Genomic DNA, 15,726 nt, shown 5'->3' with positions numbered 1-15,726 from the left:
CTCTGAATAGGAGAGTCTTTTCGTCCCTCCGTCCGTCCGCCCGTCTGTCCGTCTTTCTGTTTGAGTTTGTTTCTCTCAGCAGTCAAATGCATGCATAATGTACTCTTAATGTGCGTCTGTCTGTCTGTCTGTCTGCAAATGTATCTTTATTATCAACTTCTTTTCTTTTTGAGTTCTTCTCGAGTGCCGTCTTTCGACTAATTATTTCGTTGATCTGTTTGTCGTTGCGGCGGGCGCGCCAGCTGATTACCTCTGGCTATTTGCTTTTTGGCTTGGGCTCTACAAAATGTTGTTTGTACGAGATGTTTGCACGTCTTCTCGTTGTTGTTGTTGTTGTTACCTATTTGGCCTTAAATCCCGTTTGTAACAGCTGCAATTTTCACGCTTGGCATCTCGTCGGCTGCTGTTGCTCATCTGCACAGACTATTTTACACGTAATTACAAAGATTTGATCTGTTTGCCGTATTTTGTGGGTCAACAACATTGCAACAGCAACAGCTGCTGCTGCTGCTGCTACGAGTTGCACACCCAAATTACATCATTTTGTAGAAAGTTTGGTCAAAAACTTAAGATTTACTTTTGATTACATTATCATCTACATAAGGTTTGATGAAAAGAATAGTATTTAAAATGTTAAAAATCACTAACTGTGTAGAGAAAATAAGCACTCAAATCAAGAAAGCAGCGCACACCGAAGATTTAATACCCTTTCCGATCGAAGCTTTTCATGACACTTAGCTCGTATCTAAGAAGCACAGGGAAAATAGTTAATGCCGAGTATGATATATTGAAAAAAAAAAGGTTTTTCATTTATTGACCTCATTTGCGACCAATCGTTCCTATGGCAAGTATATCATATAGTGGTCCGATGTAAATAAGATTTTGCAAAATTGTAAGATAACTTGGAAAACAAAAAAGTTGTTCATATAATTTAGTTTTCGACCGATAATTCCTATGGAAGCAATATGAATTAGTAGTCCGATGTTGATAGGATTTTGCAAATATCATTAATAAACAAAGAAGTTTTTCAAACAACAACCTACTTTTCGGCCTATTGTTCTTATGGCAACTATCTGATATAATAGTCCGATCCAGCCAAAGCTTAATAAAGATAGCTTTAAAACTGAGAGACTAGTTCGCATGGAAACAGACAGACGGACATGGCTATATCGACTCGACTGTTGATATTGATCACGAATATATATATACTTTATGGGTTCGGATATGTCTTCTTCTATGCGTGACACATTCCGAGACAATATTATAATACTTGAAGCAGGTACAGTCAATTGACGAGAAAGATATCATTACAATTTTCAACAATCTAAAATGTTAAGCTTTTACAACACTGGATTTTAAGTAAAGTGGCAATTGTTCTACCACACTGGCCTCTGCCTATGGGCCTAACGGATTGCGTGAAAGCGAAAGCTACAGCAGAGGTCGAGGATCGACGGAAAGTGAAGGGGGGCCGGCATTAAAAATAAAACCTTGACCCAAGTTTGCAGCTGCCGCAACAATAATAAATTAAATGTTAATTGATGTAAAACATAATTAAGCACAAAAATCTTGCCAGCTATTAAATGTTTTCCGAGTTGTCCGTGTGGAGACTTTTATCTATTGGCCAATGTGCACAGTTGACAGTTGCGACTGCGCAATGAACAGGCCGGTTGCATATGAATTAAACATGCCACATTTCTGAGGCATTCACAGATGCCGCAGCCAAGCGTGGCACGTTCCCCCGCCTTCCTCCTGGGTGGCCAGCTAACCGGTTGCGATTTGATATGTATGCCCATATTCATTATGATTCACATGGGGCTAACCAACTGACAAAATGCAAATCAAATGCACAGCTCAAAAACTCCTCTATTTGATATGATCAAACATTTTTGCACAGATGCACAAATGCATTAATCGCAGGCCAATTGTATAACATGTCTATAGCTTCTCAAATAATATTCCCTTACAAAGGGTATCGCGAATTGTTTATCTAGCCTCTCAGTCGGATAGCTATTTGATGGTTCGTAATTTTGTTGCAGTCTAAATTGAATTACTTTATCTCACAATTTCTTTCACGAGTTGCAGCATGTGTTAAATTTCTTTAATGTATGCCAGCACATCCGGGTTATATGTGTGGGCCAGGGTATTTAGACTTCGGCTTTACGCAGATAATTGTTCTTTCTGGTTTTCACTTGATTTTCACTTGCGCCTCTGCGTAATGTTTATTTGTCTTTATTTCATTTTCTCAAGCGTTTGACATTTTCACGTTGATTGAAATTTTATTGCCGATTGTCAATTGTCGCATTGTCTAACTGCCCGTCCGTCTGTCCGTCTGTCTGCCCGTTTGTCTGCCCGTCTGTCTGTCTGTCTTTCTCTGTTTTATCGCCGACTTGCTGTGTTTAAATCTGTCTGCTCCTTGGGTCTTTTTATGGGCGTTGTTTGGCGCAGTGAAAGTTGCGCATTTCCAAGAAGTGCGCCGAGTTATATGGGCAATAGTTGTGCTTTCATACTGGCACTATCCATGTGGATATATTTTGCCATTAGGTTATAAGTGCCTGGCCATTTGGCTGCTGTCTGCTGGCTGGCGGGTAATCAACAAAGCGGGTTCCGGACAGTTAACAAACCTTATGATTTTCCCACATTAAATATGCACCCAAAGTTGACTTCTAATAGCTAGGGGCTCTACTATAAAGTCTCTATACCTTCATATTATTTTAAGTGGCGTGTCGTCGCATTTTGCCAAGTGCAGGCAAAGCTATTAACCGCTTAGATTGCTTCCTGGCCTAATTAGACTGCAGCAGCAACAACGACAATGTTTAATTGCAACAACAACATCGCTTGAGGCCAGCTTTGGAGCTGTTTCTCGGACTGTTGAACGCTTTTGACCAGCACAAGTTGTTTAGTTTATGTCAACTAAGGTTCGCACTTTTAAAAAAACCGTTAACAAAAAATTTCACTTTGTTTATGATTTGGTTAAAAGAGCATGAATATTGTGATTGCCATGAAAGTTGCATAAGAGATTGCGAACATTTGTTTCGATTCAGTTGCGTTTCGCTGTGACATCACGTTTCTGCGAATTGCGCAATTTTATAGAGCACACATTGAAGAGAGTATTTAAAATATCTTTTTCAAAAGGGAATTGAAGCTTTGTTTCGAGTTATGACCACGTGTATGGTTAAAGAAGAAACCTGTTGCATAGCAGCTACCTCAACAATGGCAACTGTTTATCAAACGCCACACTAATTCCAAACACGCTCGTAACATTGGCCTGAAAACCACAAAAACTGAAAACTTTGATGCCAATTCAACAGATAAGACAACAAATTAGCACATGTTATATTACATATGTATATATATATATATGTATATATGTGTATATCTATGCTTTAAATGAAAAATTAAAATTAGATAACAATCAAGTTTCATTCTAATTGCAACCTGTAAACAAATATAAATATATAAATATATAAACAAGCCTGGCAATCAAGAGACGTAGTCAAAAGATAATGGCAAATAGATAAAGCCGTGAGCACAATCAGTCAATAACCTGTTGACTCTGTTAACCACGAATGAAGCACACATCAAATAAACAAACATTGGCCCAAAATTGGTTGGCCAAATAAGGCTAGAAAAAACAAACTGGGCTTTAAAATTTGAGGAAAAAAACAAACAAGTGAAAGTTTATTAATGGTTTCCGTTTATGTATTGCCCACCTATATATATGTATTTCATGTCATTTGTTTTTGTTTTTGCCTGAATTAATAAATATTTTGATTTTTATTGGGAATTCGTAGCACGCAAATTAAAAAAAAATAAGAAAAACAAGCCCATGCGGCGTATGAGCAATGCGTCCCATGCTTGATATGCAAATTATTTGCCATCTCGCTCGCTCTTCCTTTCTCGCTCTCTCCATCTCTCTCTATCTCTCTCACACCGCTGGGCATTTTTGCATGCGCATATAATAATTATTATTTTTTTTAGTGTTTTGCTTATTTGATTTTCATACCGTAGGCAGGCACATCTGCGTACTATAATATACGAGTATTTGGCATTTTCTATGCATATTCTCAGCTTATGGGAAAGCAACTAATTAAGTATGCATAGGAGCAACAGGCCGTGTGGGGTGGGGCATCTGACGAAATGATGTTGATGTTGTGGCATGCATAATCACGTTGATTTTGGGCTGTGGCACGGCCAGAAGTTGGTTCAATTTGTTGCAATTAGTTAAGTTTGTAGTTCCCGAAATAAACGACAATAATTATGATGTCCGTCATAATAGTCGAATAGTGTAATTCCAACTAGGGAAAATACTAGAATTTTGTACTCAATTCGAGTACAAATGTTTTCTAAATAAAAATCAAAATAATATTTAACTTTTTTGTATAAAAATTCATGTAATTATTTGAAATCAAGCGAAGTATAGTTGCTCGAGTTCAAGTCCAAATTATACCCGCATTTTTTCGACCACGCACATTTCGTGAATATTTTCTCTAATAGGCCTCTTTTTAATGTACTATCTGTAGAAAACTTTAATGTAATTTTAAAGGTGTGATCACGACAGATCGTGACAAATGATAATTACAAATTCATTGAACTACTCGAAAAAGTTAATTTTTTTTGTTTCTGTATCCGAAACGGGGCTGATCTGCACGAATTAGTCCATGATCGTTAAAAACCATGCATGCTCCTTCCTGTTGGGCATAATCATCTATTTAAATTCAAATCCAACTACGCCGCCGCATTTCATTTGCCCCCGTTGATTCATGATTGTTCTACACACTGGGGCTGGGGCTGGGACTCATTAAAATGTTGCTCTCAACCCAATTCCAGTAACCAATTAAGCAACAGAAACGGAAAGAAAACTTGACTCATATTTGCGTCTGACTAAAAAGCTCAACCGTGTTTGGTGGCTGGGCTACAAAAAAGGTAATGGCAAAAAGCGTTGGGCATGTATGTTAACAAAAACAAATGCAAACAATAGTGCGAGCAGCCGGAAGTGCTTGACTAGAAGCTACCCTTTGCCTGAGCTCCAGACTGAGAGACTTTCTGAAACTATCAGTGCTTCAGCATGACAACCAAATGTGTGCCAGTTATATTCCAACAAAGCTAGCATACCCGTTTACCGTGGATATAGGGTATAGGGTAAACCAACAACAATAACAAAAAAAAGAGTCAACAACCACTTTGGTATGCCATTTGACGCCGGTTCGCATTCGCCGGTTGTTTTTAAGTTTTCTGTTTTCACATACGAAGGTAAAAAATAAAAGAGTTGTGTTTATATTTATTTTGTCCAGAGAAACAACAAAAGCATCGCTAAGCCAACAACAGTTACACTTGGCTAAATCGCATATAACAAGAAAACAAGATACTTTCAAAGATACATAAATACATACATATCTCTATATATGTATCTTTTCCATATATACACTTTTCATAAAAAATGTCGCCAGCAATTTTTTACAAACGTCGACCGGCAAATGACGCCTGTTAAATTGGATTATAAAGCCAAGTGTTGTGTGTTTTTTAATACTCTTTCAAAAAAGAGTCTTACCAGCTGTCTCATTCGATTTGCAAAAAAAGCGCCATCAAATTCAACCTTGTCAAATAGAAGAATAATTACACATATAAACAGAAAATATCAAATGTCGCATTTCTCTGCGATTCTCATGACGGTTTTGCCGCTCAAAAGGAACAAGAAGAAACCATTTTGTTTGCTTGATATATTCGTGTGGATCTGAACAATCTCTCGACTTGTTTCTCACTTCTCTTAACATTTTTTTTTACTTTCTCCCATTTTTTTTCTCTTTTAATCTATTATTGCAAACTCTCCATCTTTGCGTAGAGTAACTGCTGGTCGAGCACGCGTACTTAAGTTTTTCTGCTGACTGTTGTTGGTTGGCCGAGTGCAAAAGTGTCACAGGCTGGTTTTTAGAACCCGGCAAAAGAGAAGAAGCCACAGAAAAACACATCAAAGCGAAACAATGCAGAGAAGCAAACGAGTAACAACAGGGAAGGGGCAGGAGAAGGGGCGTAAAGGTTTGTGTCATGGCTAAAGATGTTGTCTTGGCCCAGCTTTGACTCTGCTGATTGAGACACATTTTACGCGCTGTCATTGAACGAATGGCAGATGCGCTTTGCTGTTGTTGTTGTACTTGACTTACTGTCTTTGTTTTTTTTATTTTTTTATTATTGTTTTCTAATTAGGCGCCACTCAATGGCAACTAATTCAATTAGTTATCTGATTATGGAATGTGCAGTTTTCCACATTCACAAACACACATAAATGTTGTTCGGACGGAAAATGAGAAGATGCGTGACTTAGGTGGAAGTTGGACTAACAAAGGGGAGGTCACTAGCTCAAATTCAACAGCAATGTTCAATAGTTATTTCAATTTGTTTATAATTCACAAAGAAAGAAAGTAAAGCAAAAAGCATGAGTTTATTTTTCTTAGTATAATTATATATAAATATATTTATATTGGCATCGTGACTTGCTATGCGCAGGTAAACCAGAGCTGCGCGGAAGAACTGTTCCTGACTTGGCCCAAACCGAGTTGGCGCCCAATCCAAAGAGAGGGACATTCACCTCTGGCAACGAGGCCTTTGTCTCTTGTCTTGTGTTGTGTTGCGGTACTTTTATTTTATATATTTATCTGTCTGTCTATTTATCATGCGACAGTTTTTCTTTGCTTCTTTCCGCTCGTTTGCTTTTTTCCTGTCTGTTTCTTTTCTGTTGCGTTGCTTTGCGGTTTTCCGGCTTACTTACAAACTTTATCAATAAGCGCAATCTTTGGGCCCAGTGCACAAACAACAATAATTGTTGACTCTGCTCGTTAAGTGTCTCTTTTATGTATTTTTAATAATGTTGTAAAATTATCCAAACAAATTCAAAAAACGTTCCCGTTGATGGTTTATTAGTGAACCTTTTCAAGCGAAGCCTCGCATTGCAATTCAAATATTTAACAACTGCACTACAATTTAAGAGAAAATAGTGTAGGAATTTTCAAAAATCATAGAACAAACAAAATAAACGTATCCTCAACATATTTCAAACCCCAAACAACCCTCAAAAGCTGCTCAGCAACCGACTTGTGACTAGCCAAACAACGGGCATTGAAATGCAATCCAAAACCAAGCCAAGCTAAATACCAAAACATACAGAAACTTGTCAGAAAGCTCGACAAAGCTATACCCTGTAGCCTGCTATAAAAAAATGCTAAATATATTTTGGTAGCTTCTTACATACCAATAAAAACTCGAACTTTTTTATATTCTTTCTTGAGTTTGAAAAAAATTTCAGCTGAGTCTGAGAATTTATTGCTTATAATAATTCTATGTTAATTGTACGAACATTATTAAACTTGAAAGAACAAACACATTTTAAAATGGCGTTAAAAATATATTGGTAATTTTGCGTGCAAAAGTTTTGCAATTTTAATGCTCATATGCAAAGAGTACAGGGTATAAAACCATTGCTGGTTACGCACTGCTGCAGTTCGTTCGTCCTGCTGGGCATGGGCCATGAAGGGGGAAGGTACCTGCAAGTCCGTTGCGGGGCAACACCAAAAATTGCAACAGACAATACGCCCTCGCCCTTCCTCGCCCTCGCCCTCGCCCTCGCCTAGTACAAAAAATTGTTTTACTTCAACGTTTTCTTATGGGGTTTTTTGTTATATGTTTCATTGTGTCATTTTTTTTTCACTCCACACCACACCCCTCACCTATTACCTCTTTGTGTGCAGCTAACGACGAATTCTGCGAAGCGTAACCGTTGACGGTTATTAAACTATATAGAAGCCGAAGAAGAAGAGGCCGAGCGAGCAGACAGATATCACGAAAAAAAGCAGTTAAGCGGGGCTTGAAGAGGGGAGAGGTGCTGAAGTAACGTTTCAGGCATAGTTCCGCTTTTGTCTTGCTCTTCAATGTTTTTACTGATGAACTTTGAGCCTTAATGCCACGCCCTGAAAACAACTCGAGGTTATTTGTCTTCAACATGCTGTGCCCCGATGAAGTTGTTTCACGTCTGGGGTCAGCGGTCAGGAGTTCGCCGACGGTGGGGAGGGGGAAAACTTAATTGGCGACACAATGTAAACAGCAGCATGTGCCATGCGAATGGACTCTTAGGGGTTTTCAGTAAAGTTAATAACATGATATAATATGATATCATATAATCATTATATCCAAATGGACTTTCCATATATATATTTCCAGCTAATTTTCCACGCAACGCATCTGCGAGTGCAGCGTGAATTTAACGATGCCTCGTGGAAGTTGTAAACCTAGAAACTAATTTTAACTCCATTTGTGTTTGTTTTTTTTTTCAGTTAGCCGGAGGAACACAGCAACAGATACACGACGTCACACTGGAGTCACAAATACGATAAACATTCCAAAAATTCCATATTACCTCTCTCCTTCTCTCTCGCTCTATCTCTCTGTTTACCACCCAAAACTTTCTGTCCCGCTCGCTCGGTATGTCACATGATAAGAAAATGTTGGATCGCGAGGCAGTACGTTCAGTTATACAGCAATGGAATGCCAATCGATTGGATCTCTTTGCGCTCTCCGAACCAGACGAGGTAAGTCCACGTGCATTTGATGCTGGCCAACTAACTAAATTCCATTTTTTCCATGCAGAATCTGCTCTTCCATGGCGTGATGCGCTTCTATTTTCAAGATGCCGGACAGAAGGTGGCCACCAAATGCATTCGCGTCGCCAGCGATGCCACAGTCACAGATGTCATAGGTCAGTCGCGAGGCATTTGCTTTCGTCCACTTCTACTTCTTATTCTAATTCTAATTCGAATTTCCGTTTTGCAGACACATTAATTGAAAAGTTTCGGCCCGATATGCGAATGCTGTCGGTGCCCAACTACGCCCTCTACGAGGTGCACGCGAATGGCGAGGAGCGTCGCCTCAATGCGGATGAGAAGCCGCTGCTCGTCCAGCTCAATTGGCATATTGACGATCGCGAGGGTCGGTTCTTGCTTAAGAATATCGATCAGAAGACAACGGTAAGTTCCGTTTACAGCTTCAAATAAATAAATAGTTCGGCATGTGGAGTCGAGTCAGATCTAGGATATCAGAGCTAGAACAATAATCAATCGACAAATGTATTAGTTTTGTTTATACGATTATGATGAAGAATCTTGCATTTCAAACTTAATTATAACGCGAAAGAAGGAATATCTACGGCACGCCGAAGCAGACCAATAAAATTGATACTTGCCTTCTTATATTTCACGGCAAGGGTATAAAAACGTTGGTATTTGGATTTTAATAAACAGATCCGAATGACATCTTTTTACCCTATACTGTGGGATACAGAGTATCTGCAAGTGGTGCGCTCTCGATTAACAAACTAGCTGGTCTTTATCTAAACAAATCTTCGATTTTTACAGCCCATTGAGCAGTCGGAATTAAACTTCAAGCGCAAGCTATCGAAGCGTGAGAAGAAGGAGCTGAAGAAGAAGGATAAGCTGGCGAAGCTCTGCTCCGATGTGCCCCTCTCCAATGGCAGCCAACTAGGCATGGGCAATGGCGTTGGCAACCTCGCTGGCGGCACCTCTCACATGAACGGCAGCGCGTCAGGCGGCGCGGGCGGCAGCGGCGGCGATGCTGGGGATGCGGTGGCCGGCAAGCTGTACACAGAGCTGCCGGAAACGTCCTTCACACGCTCGATCTCAAATCCGGAGGCGGTGATGCGACGACGGCGACAGCAAAAGCTGGAAAAGAAGCTGCAACAGTTTCGATCACGCGACGGCGGACCCGACACGGGCGGCACACTGAAAATCTACGGCGAGAGCCTCTGCCAGGATGTGCCCTACAAGACGCTGCTGCTCTCCATACGCGACTGCGCTCAGGCGGTTGTTAGGGAAATGCTCAGCAAATATGGCCTGGAGAAGGCCGATCCCTTGCACTATTGCCTCGTCCAGGTCTGAATAGAACTGAATACCATAGCTGTTGAAATCATGCGTACTCATTCTTTGTTTCCATTTTTGTAGGTTAACAGCGATGGAACCGAGTACATACTTGACGACGACGAGTGCCCCTTATCAATACTCATGAATCATCCGACGTCACGCGGTGAGTGCAGCTCGAAATCCTTTTTGCCTGCTTGTAGCCCATTAGAAATCACTTAGTGTGCCAGCTCCAGGATACTATGTAGATTGTAGAGGGCGGAGCAGCTCATTCATAAATATTGGCATTGTTTTATCAATAATTATCAACAACAACAACAAAGAACAGCGACTTGTTACTGTTGCTATTTTATTATTTTCTTGTTTCGAATTTCACGACATTTTGTAGAACTTTGAAACTAGTTTCAGTTCTTTGCTGGCATTTGAAAGTGTTGCGACAGAGCGAAAATAGATAAGAAAAAAAAAACGTTGTAAATTAGTTTCTCAATACATCAAGATCTAGAGTAAAGCTGATAAGATGCGAGAGGAACTGTGTGAAAGGCTACGTGAGTGTAAACTGTTACAAAGAAAATGATAGAAAGTGAAGAAAGAAATGATAGAAAGTTCAAGTAAAAACGTTAAAAACCCTCGAGCTAAATTAATTTTTTACATGAATACTAGACTCAATGGGACAAAGAATTGTGATACTTTGAGAATGGAAATTATCATTCTTTTAGTTTCTATCAGCAAACGAAAAAACAGTAAATATGTAGAATACTTTTTAGCTCTTCGATAATGAGTAAATTATGCGGTGTAGATATTTGCATGTGGTTTTTGTGTGTATTGGCATTGGTATTTTAAACGGTCTTACCACTATTTGGGCGGCCTAAAAGGCAAATCGAGTGGGTGGTGGTTTTTAAGTCGTCGGGGTGCAGGTTGTTGTCGAGGAGGTTTAATGCAAGGTGGTTGCAGTGGTTGCTAATATGTAGAATACTAAAAATGCTTAAGTTATTTCCTTACCCAGTACACAAACCCGCACGGCAAGGATAACGAACTAGGCTGAACAAAAGCTTCATGAAATACGCTTTCAGTGCATCAAAGTAGCAAACCAAAGCTTTTAGTACATTAATGTCTAAAAATCTATTTTAAATTTCGCACATTGTTGACAGTTACGAAAACTGAATTGAAAAAAGCTACAAAATTAATTAAACTCAAGTGAATTATCAATGAATGCACATATCAATTTTCTTCGAGTAGTTTTTTATCGAATGCTGGCTAAAACATCTCTGATTTAGAATATTTTATTTTTTGCACGCATTATTCAGCCGATTACGTGCAAGGACGTGTCAAGAATGCGCCGCCAGCCTCAAAGTAGGCAACAAAACTGAACAAAACTTTGGACACAAGAAAAAATGCACAAGACTTGTATATAGGAGGCGATACACACACCCAAACACACGCACACACACACACATTCATCCACTTTCATTTACATTAATGACAAACTTTCTACACGAAAAGGCCGCTGGGAATTCAATGTCTGCCAACAACAACAGTTAAGCAAAACGTCTAACATAAATGACATTTAAATAAGGACAACAAAAAAAAATGCGGCCGGAAATGTTGGCCTCATCCACACTTACACACATACTCACACATACTCACAGAAACACACACAGCCAAAGTTTTGAGGTTGGCAGCGCAGCCACTTAGCAGCCACATGTTGCCGCCAGAGCTGCTGCTCTCCACACTCGGAAACACACACACATACAAACACATGCTTCGCCTCCCCGCCTCGCCGTCTCTCTTTGTCTTGCTGGGCTGCGTGTGCAATTCAAAAGGTGTAAAATGTAAATGCGACCGCATTTGTGTAAATATTTCATGTCCTCTCCCTCTCCCACTTATTGCCTCTGCCTCCGTCTCTGTCTTAATTGCGTGGCTCATTTGGGCTGCTTCTTTTAGGCGCGCACTAATAAATTTCACTTAAACGTCGCAATTTCCTTAAACATTTTTTTGTTATATTTGAGCAGCCAAACAATCCGCTTGGGGTCAACTGCCCAAAGGACTTTAAATGTACATTAGTACAGTGAAGGCCAGCTAAAGTGGATAGCTAATCTTACTGTTGGGAGGTGTACAGTAAATAAAAAGAACAAATTATTGTTTGCCTCAAATGAGCTATTCGTTTGTATCTAACACACTTGATAAGCCAAGCAGCTGCAATTGATTCGAACTTTATTTTATAAATTCCATTTTTCCAACGTGGCCCTCTGTTAGCTCGTTTCGTTCTATTCTCCATGTTGTCTGCCTGTCTGTCTGCTTACTATAACGGTTTGTTTTTGGCATTTTAACAGCATTTCGATGTTATTGCTTTTGTCTATTTGAAGTTGTTGTTACCTTGGACGTGCTCTCTTAGTGCTTAGCTCTCTTGTACATATTGTTTTCTCTTAATGTGCTTTTAATAACGAGTGGAGATGAGCGTAAAAGCCAGCTGTGGCAGCGCTTATGCTCTTACTGCTCTCTTTGCCTCACTTTCATTTTGGTTGCGTCGTCGTTTCACTGGTTTTTTTTTCCGTACAGTGGTATCATTTGGCATTTATTTTATTTATATTTTTTATTTGCTTTATTTAAATTTTGCTGTTATTATGGAAAAAACTTTAATTAAACTAATGTGAATATTTACAATACGACTTATTTTACTGTTTAGTCTAACATAAACTCAGTTGGCAAGCTTTTTATAAGTGAAATAAATTTTAACTTGGCTTAAGGCTGCGTTTAACCACTGTGCAAATTCTTGCTTAGGCGCTCCTGCTCCACTCAGCTTCGTCCGCGCTCTATCGCCCGCTGGCTCTCTCTAACTGCCGTTCGTTGTGACTCTGTTATCTCTGACGAATGCCTTTAAGGATAATGCTATTTTTTATGGCTACATTTTCGATTGCGAACGCTGCCACCTGTTCAACAACAACAACGACAACAACAACAGCAGCAAGTGGAGCAACCTTCGCACAGTGACCACTTGAACTTTTTCGAATACGACACTCCACTTGTTGTTGCTGTTGTCGTTGTCAACGTCCTCGTCAATGTCGTGGCGCCCGACTCGACAGCTCGAGTGCCGAAGCATGTCTGTGCTGTCGTGGCCTTCGTTCTCCCTTTCTCTCTCTCTCTCTTGCACACGCTCTCCACCTGCTCGCAGCTCCCACTGTTATCTGCACCATGCACATTCGGCGCCGTCACAGTCACACTTCGCTGTCGCTGCCTGCGTCGGCGTCGGCAGCGCATTGTGTCTGTGCGCTTGAGTTCAGTTTTTCGGTTTGGGTTTCGGTTTCAGTCATGAAGTAAATGCTGCTCGGGCCAGCAGCACAGCCCGGGAAATCGAGAAGCGGAATTAGAAACGGAATCGGAATCGCAACTCAAATCGGCATCGCAATTGGCAAAGCGACGAGCGCCCTAGCGGCGGCAACAGTTTTTGTGTTGTTGTTGTCGTCGTTGTTGTTGTAGTTGTTGTATCCGTGCTGTGTGCTGTGCCGTGTTTCTGTTTCCTTTGCGTGTCCCGGCGGCTCCTTGAGGCATACATAAAATTGTCAAAATTAGAAACGCTTCAATTCAATTTGTTCGTGTTGCTCTTGTCGCACAAAAGTGCGCTCTGTTAGCTATGATGGAAGTTGTTCCTTTTGCTGCTTAGTCGCAGCCGGTTCCTGTCCTGCATTTCAAAGCTTGTCCTGTCGCTAATGTTGCCCACTTGCCATACAGTTGCAATCGATCAACAATAACAACAACAGCAACGCCAGCCATTTAATTTCCGACACCAACAACAAAGGCAACAAAATGATGGATTGGGGCATAAGACGTAAGTGGCGTGCACGGGATGTTGACCATTTGCTTAGCCATCAGCCATTCGCTTGGCTCTCAGTTTGTCTTTCGCCTAATGAAACGCTGCATCGCCAAAAAGTGTGCTACGAAATGCGAAATTGTTTGCCAGACAAAGTTTTGTGCAAACTTAATTTTCGTTGCATTTTTAAAATAATTTTCTTTTGCTCTGCCAACAAAATAATTTACATTTCTCTTTGCTGCATAATAAAGTGCTTGCTCAGCAAATATACAATTTTTTTTGCTGTCAAAAAGTTCTCAAGTGTTTTGAATTGACTTTTATTGAGTTAAGGAACGAAAAGACCGAATACTCTGCAATTAGACTGTTCGCCTATTATTCATTATTAATATCTATGTATGTAATTAAATTCAATTACAAAGCTGACGCAAATCAACAATTTGTACGATCAATTGCTTCGAAACACAAAAAGCTTTACCTAATGTCCTTGTACATAATAATTTGATTTACCGATTAACCATCCTCTGGTCATCGCTTGCGGCTAAATGACGTGTGCTTACGAGGACACATTCATATATAATTCAGGATATCGGACCATGACGCTGCTAAATGCCCTGTTGACATTTCGTTTGCGTTCGAAAAAAAAAAAACATTTACAGCCAAAAGAAATTGCTACAAATAATAGAAATCAGAATCAGCAGCTGATGACCAGTCATGCGATTGAATAGGTCTAATGAAGCTCGGAGGACTCTGCTCTAATGAGTGCTTAGAACGTGGCTGCTCATAAATATGCTGCCACGCCCACTCACACCCAACCACGCTCTTGTGTCGCCCGTAAGTCTTGCAAAATGCACGCGCATAATTTTGATGCCACCTTCAGCCCTGTTGAACTATGCGACATTTGAGTCCACAACTCATAATTCCCCCCCTCCCAACTCTTTCTCTTTCTATCGTTTGCTGTTCTCCCCGCGAAACTCATCTAGTGCAGTTCATTGTGAAGGTCGTGCTTCTTCTTCAGCAGCCTGAGCCCCTGCTTCTGCTCCTGTTCAGACTTGTGCTTCTGCTTCGCTTAGGAATTTGATAGCGATGCGAAGCCATAAGACAGCAAATTGGGTTAACAACTTGTTCCTTTTTCTTATATTTTTTCTATATTGTGCTTGTCCTTGTTGTCATTGCTGGGCTTTTAAGCTTTAAAAAGGCGGCATAAATGCCATTAGAAATTTGGAGGAAAGCGCTCGGCTTTTAATAGTAATTGGATTGCCAAAAATACTCAAGACGGGCTTTAGATATTTTCTTGATTTTGAGATATTTATTTTATGAATTGAAATTAGAATTGTATCTAAGAGATTATTGTCGAACCCTTAAAAATAAATAATAACTATAGCTAAACAGAAAACGTGAAACTTAAAGAAAATTAAATTAATTAATTTTGACGAAGAAATTCCTTTAGCTTATCTAAACACTTTTGGCAGAAAAATCGAAATGTATTTCAGTTGGAAAATTGTTATAAAACTTTAATGTTCTTTTTCTCTGAAATGTCATTCTGAATATCTTTCCAGATTAGGTTAGATTACGTGAAGATGGTTCCACTCCATAATCTCTATAAACTATATTTTGCTGTTGCTTATTCCTTGCTCAGTGACCTCGAATATGAAAGTCGTGTGCCAGATGAAACGTCGTCTATCACATAGTAGCTGCACGATCTAATTTCTTTCTTTTCAATGCGTAATATTTTTAGGGTGGCGCATTTGAATCTATTTTATCAACAGCCAATTTATTGTCAACAGTCCTCATCACAATTGTCATGATGCTGCTCAATTGCTTTCTCATATTTCTCTTGTGCGTCACTTGTCAGCTGTTAAAGTTGATTGAAGAGAGCAGACCTGTGGGATAGCTGATGAGCTGGGCCAACAGTCAGAGTACTGCGCCCATTGGCCCCCCAAACACACACACACATACACGCACACACACTTAGCCATTTGGAATCATGGCTAATAGCATGCAAAT

The 15,726-nt window shown here is 39.9% G+C and overlaps 1 protein-coding gene across 6 annotated transcripts in view; it reads left to right on the top strand.

Annotated features, from left to right (window-relative positions):
- Positions 1-15,726, top strand: part of LOC115763644 (afadin) — a 47,822-nt gene that overhangs the window by 6,579 nt on the left and 25,517 nt on the right. For all 6 annotated transcript variants that reach the window (XM_030706281.1, XM_030706280.1, XM_030706279.1 and 3 more), the window contains exons 2-6: positions 8,322-8,576; positions 8,635-8,743; positions 8,818-9,011; positions 9,399-9,932; positions 10,002-10,083. In XM_030706281.1, coding sequence (XP_030562141.1) covers positions 8,472-8,576; positions 8,635-8,743; positions 8,818-9,011; positions 9,399-9,932; positions 10,002-10,083 — 1,024 coding nt within the window. In that variant the 5' untranslated portion in view covers positions 8,322-8,471. The remainder of the gene's footprint in view (positions 1-8,321; positions 8,577-8,634; positions 8,744-8,817; positions 9,012-9,398; positions 9,933-10,001; positions 10,084-15,726) is intronic.

This window comes from Drosophila novamexicana, unplaced genomic scaffold (assembly GCF_003285875.2).
Source record: "Drosophila novamexicana strain 15010-1031.04,08,12 unplaced genomic scaffold, DnovRS2.1 tig00000770-arrow-pilon, whole genome shotgun sequence".
NCBI lineage: Eukaryota > Metazoa > Arthropoda > Insecta > Diptera > Drosophilidae > Drosophila > Drosophila novamexicana.
The sequence above is the reverse complement of the archived record's forward strand: the minus strand, read 5'-3'. Positions and strand labels throughout refer to the sequence as shown.